Source organism: Pelodiscus sinensis, chromosome 29 (assembly GCF_052426305.1).
Source record: "Pelodiscus sinensis isolate ZL-2025 chromosome 29, ASM5242630v1, whole genome shotgun sequence".
NCBI classification, from domain to species: Eukaryota; Metazoa; Chordata; order Testudines; family Trionychidae; genus Pelodiscus; species Pelodiscus sinensis.
Window position 1 is genome coordinate 1,619,143 of NC_143080.1, and position 8,772 is coordinate 1,627,914.

General features: G+C 49.6%; 1 protein-coding gene across 1 annotated transcript; it reads left to right on the plus strand.

Annotated features, from left to right (window-relative positions):
* The first annotated feature begins 66 nt into the window (after positions 1 to 66).
* SNF8 (SNF8 subunit of ESCRT-II) lies at positions 67 to 8,615 on the plus strand. The gene is made up of 8 exons (XM_075911636.2): positions 67 to 201; positions 1,218 to 1,268; positions 3,802 to 3,940; positions 4,385 to 4,489; positions 5,219 to 5,291; positions 6,800 to 6,941; positions 7,191 to 7,265; positions 8,394 to 8,615. Exons 1-8 carry the CDS (start codon positions 148 to 150, stop codon positions 8,529 to 8,531), a joined length of 777 nt encoding a protein of 258 aa, XP_075767751.1. The 5' UTR covers positions 67 to 147; the 3' UTR covers positions 8,532 to 8,615.
* The last annotated feature ends 157 nt before the right edge of the window (positions 8,616 to 8,772 follow it).

The window sequence follows — 8,772 nt, forward strand, 5'->3', positions numbered from 1 at the left end:
GGTGGGGGGGGGGGAAATCACTCGCCCCGCCCCTTTAGGGAGGAAGAAGCAGCCACTTCCGGCGCCGCGAGATGACGTTACGCGGGGAGTTTCCGGTGCCCACTTCCCCCGGTCCCCCCCCACCCCAGAGCCTGAGCCGCCGCCGGGATGCACCGCCGGGGGGTGGGCGCGGGCGCCATCGCCAAGCGGAAGCTGGCGGAGGTGAGACCCCCCCCATCCCGCCCGGGGGGCCCTGAGTCCTCCCCCCCCCAGGGACCTGCCCCCCTCCCTGCAGAACCAGCCCCCCCCACCCCCCCCCCGGGGGCCGAGTCCCACTCTGGCCACTGCAGCCTGGCGCCTCTTCCTGCGCGGGGGGGGGGGGGTGCTGAGAATCTGCCCCCCCGCCCTAAACTCAGCTGGGCCCGAGTTCCCCTTTGAACCACTTAATCTCACCCCCCCACCCCCCCTTCGCGTTCCCCCCCTCGGGCTCTTTTCTCCCAAAGCAGCTGGGGGTGGGGCGGCCCCCTCACCCCGGGGGCGGCCGAGCCAGGGCTGGTGGGGCGAGGGGGCGGGGGCTGGGTTTTCTAGTTCCCTTCCGCAGAGCTAGTGCAGAGATGGGTTTTCCTGCTCTGGCGCCTCTGGGGAAGTGGGTTGTGCCCACGACAGCTCACGCGATCGGATAGATTTGTATTGGTCTCTGAAGTGCCCCGGGACCGCTGGTTGCAGCAAGGGGGGTGATGCTGGTGGGGAGGTCCTGCAGAGAAGTGGTCTCAGATCCCGTGAGACGTCTGGAAAAACTTAAATAAGGTTCAGAGGGGGAGCAGAGTGAGTCTGTAACAGGCAAAACTTAAAAAACAATAATACGTCGGTAGCACCTTAAAGACAAACAAAACATGTAGATAAAGGACTATGTAGCACTTTACAGACTAACAAGATGGTTTATTAGATGATGAACTTTCCTGGGCCAGACCCACTTCCTCAGATTTGATCTGAGGAAGTGGGTCTGGCCCACGAAAGCTCATCATCTAATAAACCATCTTGTTAGTCTGTAAAGTGCTACACAGTCCTGTATTTTGCTTCAGCTACACCAGACTAACACGGCTACATTTCTATTACTATAAAACATGTAGATGGGATCATGGGCTTTCATGGGCACAGCCCACTGCTTCAGATGTCTGGTGCTACTAGTCTATTGTTGTTTTTTAAATAAGGTTATTAGAGGTTTTTTTCTCTTCTAGGCCAAATACAAGGAGCGAGGGACAGTTCTGGCTGAAGACCAGCTGGCTCAGGTGAGACACCTGCTCTGGGTTTAGGGCGTAGAAGCCATTGCTGGGAGGTCACATTTTGCAGTATACTCTGAAACTGGCACTATCCATCTGTTGCTGTGGTTTGGTGCTGTGATACTGGTGATAAAGACAAGTATTGCACCAGTTAAATGTACTTGCTTTCAGGCTGGAAATCTGGAAGTCATGGGACACTGTGAATCCTTCCACTTACATTTTAGGGCGATTCTTCAAAATAACTATGTCTAGAACAGCCTTCCTCTTCTATGTGCACCAGTAAGGCAGTCGGTCCCTTCTAGGTCTGTGACCACATCCCTATAAGCAACCCCAGCAGTCTCTGCAGCTGGATTTCCACCCCTTGTCTCCCGTGTAGGGCTGGCAATTTCCTGCAGAAAAATTGGTTAGGACTGGGGACAGATAAATACCAGATTAAACCCAGTTTAAACTGGGAAATGGGGAAAATAGTGGCATCAGTGTCTAGCAAGCCCAGAACAAACCTTTTCTAACTTTGGGTTTATCCATTTACAAGCTCTGTTGATCCACTATATCAAAGCTGTTCCACTACAGAATAGTACCTGACCAGGTGAACCTGAACTTGTGGACTGCAACTCTACCTGCTTCTGATGGCTTGAAACATTAAGCATACAACTCTGCATTATTGGTGTTTTCATTTAAGCAATTGTCTTTGCCCATATAATATTAGAAGACTTGCCTAGTGCTGCTTCAGGGCAGGGGCTGGTGGTGTGTGGGGTGTAGGAGTCAGGGCAGGGGGCTGGAAGGTGTGTGGGGGGGGGCTTTAGCAGAGGGCTGAGTGTTTGGGGATACAGGAGTCAGGAAGGGGCTGAATGATATTGGGGGGGCAGGGTTTAGGCTAGGAGCTCAGAACAGGGGGCTGGGAGATCGAGGGGGCTAACTGGGGCCATCTGTGCGGTGAGGATGGCACTGAAGCTGCCCCCACCCCAGCTCCTCCTGGGGAGGAGCTGCCCACCCCTGGCAGTGCTTCTGGGGGATGCAGCGGGAGGCCTCTGGCCAGTGGAGCTTCCCCTCCCCCCGTCCGGTGCTGTGGCCAAGGGTCAGGGGGACGCTTACCCATGTCTGACAACGTGGACTGCCTCGGCCACTCTTCCTTGTGCAGCCGCCCCCTATGGTCATGCTGCAATGCTTGCTGCCCCCAGTGGTCTTTGAGGAGTGTAACTGTCCCTCCCTTTCCATTTTATGGGAAACAATCAAATTCCAGGCATGTCCCATTGTCCTGGCACAATCAAACCCTGACCTGGCTTTACATTAGGAGAAGAGGAAGTTCCTGCCGAACTTGGTCGTCCTAGCACTTACCATTTACAGGAGTTCTTGAACAAATGGTCTTATGGACAGACAGACGCACAAACTCTCTCAAATTGCGTGTGTGGGTGTAAAATATTGAAATGAGTGATTGCATATATAGCTTCCTTGAGGGAACCAAAATGAACATAGATCATTTGATGTTCACTATGTCAATTGCCTGTATTATCACTACACCCACTGCGGTTTTACTTTTATTTGTGCAATCTCAAATGAATCTGTGTACCCATTGTCTTATCTAACCACAATTTGAATATGTAGCTAGAACTAAGCATAATGTGGTGAAACAGTTTCAAAACAGAAAATGCCTTAAACGGGACAAACTCGTTTCTTTCTAGGACAGTAAAAACCCAGATTTTACCTGGTGAAATCCACTGCTGGTAAATGCCATGCCATCTCTGTTCCATTATTGTCCCTAATTGTTTAAATCTAGCTATACATTTTAGAAACGTGACTGTCTGTGGGTCTGTTTGTTCAAGAACTTCTCCTGAACGGGAAGAACTAGGACCACCAAGTTCGGCAAGCAGCTTCCTCTTATTCTAACTTAAAGCAAGGTCAGGGTTTGTTTGTGCCAAGGAAACAGGATGTGCCCAGAATGGGATTGGTTCTCCTAAATCCATACAGAAAAAAGACCGAATAAGCAGGCAGGGAAAAAGGGGCTGGCTGGGGGTGCCACCCCCCCAATCCAGGACTACCCCAGCCTGGAGCCTCCTACTCTGAGGTTCCCTTTAGGGATGGGGGGGGGGGTGGAACTGAAGCTTCTCCCTCTTCCCCCCCCATTTGTACGGAGACGTTGCCGGCTGTTCCCCTCTGTCAGGGAGCGAGGGGAAAGTGTCTAATTTGCTGCATCCTCACTCTACTGGGGAGTGCAGGGGGGCAGATGAACCTGAACCTGCCTCAGCTGGGGGACATGCACCCCTCCCCCAGCTGTGCATATTGATGCTGCAGTGGCCATGGAGAGGCACTTCTCACCTGGCCCCAAGCTGCTGCGGGAAGAGAGCTGGGGCTGTCCCCCCTCACTCCCCCCTCCAGGGCAGCCTGCATCCTGACCCCCTCATATCCACCCAGAGCAATGATTTAAATGGAAAAAAACAAAAATGAATTGAGTTCAGGACCCGAGCAAGGCCGGGGAAATGGAGTTGGTGGCTTTCTCTGATGTTACCAAGCAAGCATTCAGTTCCTCTTTACTTGCCGCTCACAGATGTCTAAGCAACTGGACATGTTTAAGACCAACTTGGAAGAATTTGCCAGCAAACACAAGCAAGAGATTCGTAAAAATCCCCAGTTTCGGGTCCAGTTCCAGGACATGTGTGCCACAATCGGCGTGGATCCATTGGCCTGTAAGGAACGTACACCGGAGAAGTTAATGCTGAGCGTCCTGGTTGCGTTTGGAGACCAGCTGTAGTGTCTTTGCTCGGGAACCTCTCATTGGAGTGGATAGGTGGGCTGAGTACAGTGGACGGGGTTTGGCTTGTAGGGCCTGTAAGCAGATGGGCTGTTTTACCCTTCTGGAATGGGAGGCAAGCAGCAGGCCTCCAGCCCTTCTTCTGGGGCATGAACAAGCCCCAATCAAGCAACTCAGCAGACAGCTCTGCCAGTCTCCAGCCTGTCCACCGGGGAAAAGGGGTTACCCCCTTCCTCTCCCTAGCCCGATGATAGGTCCAGCCCCAGTCACCTCTTCTGGGCTGTTGAGGCTCTGGAGCTAAGAGCTTGGAAGAATTGGCTGTTTAGTGGTGATGCCTAATCTGATTCTCTCTCCCCCCCCCCCCCCCCCCCCTTTGCAGCTGGTAAAGGATTCTGGTCAGAGATGCTGGGAGTTGGAGACTTCTACTATGAGCTGGGCGTTCAGATTATTGAAGTTTGCCTGGCTCTGAAGCACAGAAACGGAGGTGAGGGCCCTGTTTGCACAGGCGCAAACACCCATTTCCAGCGATTGTATGTTCAAGGTGCTGCCGGTGGTGCCCTGCTTGGGGAGATGCTCAGTGCAGGGTCTCCTTGGTCAGCTTTTAAAAAGTGCCGAGACGATGGTTCCGGCTTGCTCCCTGCACCAGTGGAAAAGTGGGGGGTGTACAGCGAGGAAGCTCACGCACACGGCGTTTGCGTTTTCCTAGAAAATCTGTCCGTGGCAAGGCTCTCTAGCTTCTTTATCTGGCTGTAGCTAGGTGAGCGTAAGCACGGGGGGAGGGGATCGTGTTCACGTTGCCTGGCTACTATGCAGTAAAACTCCCTGCATGCAGCCACAGTTAGGATTTGATAGCGAAATAGCGGCTTGTTTATTACAAGGTAAACTCCCCAAACCTTTTAGAGCAAAGATATCACTTAACAATGCCATAAAATATGCTCGGTGGGCTTGTAGCAGAACCTCACATTCATAGCAAGTACTGGGGGATTAGTAATCGATGGGAGGGTTTTTTAAAAAACTAGATAGACAAAGAAAAATCTGTTTTGTAGTTGGGTGTTTCTGGGTCATCTGTGTATATATTCTAGTCTGTCTGCGAGTCCGTTTGGGGAAGAACTCATCCTAAACGGTAAGTGCTAGGGCCACCAGAGCTGCTAGGAAGCTTCCTCCTCCACCTTCACTCTGTAGTAACGTCACCTCCCTCATTTGTTCCCTCTAGGGCTCATAACACTGGAAGAACTTCATCAGCAAGTGCTGAAGGGAAGGGGGAAGTTTGCCCAGGACGTCAGCCAGTGAGGATCTTACTGACTTGTATTGTCACCCGGGGGGTCTGGAAACAGCATGAATAAAAAGTGACAGCTAATCTAGGCAGGCACCCGAAGGTGGTTCTGCTGCCAATCAACTCCAGTTTGAGTTACAGTTGTGCTGCTGTCAGCAGTGAGTCCACAATTAAGATTGCAAGCAGGGCCCTGTTAAGAGTGAGAGGCCTCCTGCAGTTAAAGGGGTAATGTCTTTTCCCTCTTCCCATTGCCTTGAAAGTGTCTAGACTGAAACTTGATTCCGAACCACTGGAGAAACTGAAATCAGACTGGCCAGCAGGAGAGTCTGTTATGTTTGCTCTTCTTGCTGTTGTTTCCAAGGTCTCCTGGGCAGCGAGGGGGAGCCTAGCATGGTACTGGCCCCTTCCTCCCCCCGTCTAGATTACAGCATCCAAAATACATCGATACTCAGTAAGAATCAGTATTCTTACTGATATTAATATTACTGAGTAATATTAGTTGCAAATCATACACTGAAGTCTTACAACATTAAGATTAGTAAGTGAAACATTAGCTTAATCTGTATCGTAATGTAGTCTGTCTGTACTTGACAGAATACTACTTTAAAACGTATTTTTGACTGTTGACATTGCTAGTTACTTAATAGGACTGCTAGCATATGAACAGCTGTTAAGTAACATGACAATGGAATTCATATTTTGCCACAGATTCACTTGAACAGTGAAAAATACTCACTTTCCTCTCCTTTATTAGTGTGTCCCTAACCTGCTGAATGTTACTTGAACAGATATCATAGATTCTACTGAACTTCCATTATTTCAATTTTCTTCTGTTGGGAGACCTTTCTGCTGATAGGGTTTGCAAAAAATTGTCTGAATTCTGGGCCTACATTGGCCTGACATGGTCTCTTTTGTTTTGTTTTTTTGGCAACTTAGAGTTTGAGTTCACATGACTTACATAGTGAGTATTCTCGACTGGCATAGGATGAGTTTGTGCAAACAGTTTTAGTGATTCTCTCCTGTGCCTGTTGGAATCGGAGCTCACTTTAACTGGAAGGGAATCAATCTTTTTTCAGTTGCCATAGCTTCTTGGTAAATATGAATGAAAAATTAAGTACAGAGCAGCTGACTTTTCAAAGGTGTTTCCCAAGAGAAGAAATGACTAACCACTTCATGTGCATGATTGGCCTCTGCCTTCCAGCCCTTAACTTTGCCACTTGTACAGCTATTGTCCCTTATTTGCTACAGTGCATCCCCACTAAAGTCATTGATGCTTGTAGGAACTGATGCGTTAAGAGCTGGGAATGGGAGGACTTAAGTTGTGCAAAAAATTGTGCAAATGAAAGTCAGCCCCAGGAAAAAAATTCCCCGCTTTAAGTTGTTTACTGTAAGTCCAAGTGTTTTGGAACATATCTTGGACTCACAGCAAAGGCAGCCTGTACCTCACTTAGTGTCCGGTTCAACAGCAGACTAGAAGCTTTTCTTTGAACGTCTTATGCTCCCTCCCCTCTGCCTTTTCAGGGACGATCTCATCCGAGCCATCAAGAAGCTGAAAGTTCTGGGTAATGGCTTTGGGATCATTCCCGTCGGTGGGACATACCTGATCCAGTCTGTACCAGCCGAACTGAACATGGATCACACGGTGGTTTTGCAGCTGGCTGAGGTACTGTGGCAAGAGGTTCTTTAGTACAAGCTACCCTTGGGTACCACTGAGTCACTTGGACTGGCTCAGAGGGCATGAAGAGTAAATGCTAATACAAGCAAGGATCTAGAGTCTCAGCTTGTATAGACATGAGCATGTTGGCTTTCCAAAACGTGGATGTTGTGAAGTCCCGCTTATTAGCAGATCGTAAGGAGCTTTAACCGTGTGCTGAAATCAGTCCTACGGAACACCCTTTTCTCCTTGTTTCAGAAAAAGGGCTATGTAACCATCAGTGAGATCAAGTCCAGTTTAAAGTGGGAGCTCGAACGTGCCAAGCAGGTGCTGGTATGTATACAGACCTTGGATTAAACACCACTGTAGCAGGTTTAGGGTTGTATCTGCACTGTCAGAACTTTGCCACCATCACAGTAAAAACAGTATAATCCCCTCCACTCTGCAAGACCCAACGAGGGCAAAAGTAAATCGGGCTTCAGCCCTGTAGGACTGAGTGGAGGCAGGATCTGAAGCAGAATCCCCTTAATTGCAGGTACATAGCTTTGGTGCTGCTGTGAAATAGCACAGGACTAGAGAGGCCCTGTAGTCCAGGCCCCGGCACGGACAGCAGAACCACGTATTATTCTAGACCAGTGTTTCCCAATCTGGTCCATGAAGTGAAAGTGAAGGTTCTGCAAGAATGCAGCATTCCCCTGCCCCCTCTTAAAGAGACAGTGTCTTTTTTTTTGCTTGACAAATTTTACCCTGGCAACCCTAGGGGTTCCTTGAAATTCTTTTAAGCTGAAAAGGGTTCTGTGGCCAAACAAAATTGGGAAACACTGTTCTAGACCGTCCCTGACAGGTGTGTCTCTCACCTGCTCTTAAATCTCCAGTGACAGATTCCACAGCCTCCCTAGGCAATTTATCCCAGTGTTTAACCCCCGACAGGAAGTTTTTACTGGAGTCCAACCTCAGCCCCCCTTGTTTCTTATCATAGGGGAGGTTAAGAACATTCTTCACTCCTGCCCCCTCATTGCTTGTTCTTACCGTATGATGTGGGCTGCAATTTGCAGCATCTTTTTTCATTCTGTAAAATGTCCTCCCTGGCACCCATGGCTCCGGAATACACTTTGAACATCAAACTTCACTTACTGCATTGTGTGGGGGCATCTGTCCAGCAGTGAATCTGTAGTTAGTCATATATGAGCTCCCACCTGCCCCCCACTGCTGCTGCCTCCGATACAGAAGGAGCAAGGGGGCTGCATGTTAACCAGTGAGTCCCGGCTCATGGGTTAACCAGCTAAATGGTTACACTGTCACATTCCTAGTGCTAACCTGAGTCCTGAGACTCTTCCTTCTTCGGCCTGTAGTAGAACTGGGCTAAAGCTGTGATGCAGAAGTGGTTCTTACGCCCCCAAGTTTCACTTCTGCAGATTGTTTTCTCCCTTCAGCTTCTGAGACCTTGGTCTGTTTGAACAGGAACACCTGCTGAAGGAAGGCATGGCCTGGCTCGACATGCAAGCCCCAGGGGAGGCCCAGTACTGGCTGCCTGCTCTCTTTACTGAACTTTACTCCCAGGAAATCACGCCAGAGGAAGCAAAGGAGGCCATACCCTGAGCTGTGCGTGCCTATACGTGTTCATCTGCTGCTTGTATTCCCGACTGAGGGACACTGAACTTGAAATAAAGTTGTTTAAACAGGTGTCTAGGTTTACCCATTGAATTAGTCAAGCAGAGATGATTTGAACTTACCTCCTAAATTGCACCAGCCAGCTCTTTCTACACATGGGACTCAAAGGGTAAAATTGCTCTTTTGATTCAGCATTATAGTTTACCAGGGCAGCCCCTTATCAGCTGTG

Excerpts from the sequence above, each read along its gene's own strand:
- SNF8 (XM_075911636.2), top strand. The coding sequence starts at position 148 with ATGCACCGCCGGGGGGTGGGCGCGGGCGCCATCGCCAAGCGGAAGCTG. Across the intron at positions 202-1,217 it reads CCAAGCGGAAGCTGGCGGAG|GCCAAATACAAGGAGCGAGG; the intron begins GTGAGACCCCCC and ends TTTCTCTTCTAG. Across the intron at positions 1,269-3,801 it reads CTGAAGACCAGCTGGCTCAG|ATGTCTAAGCAACTGGACAT; the intron begins GTGAGACACCTG and ends TGCCGCTCACAG.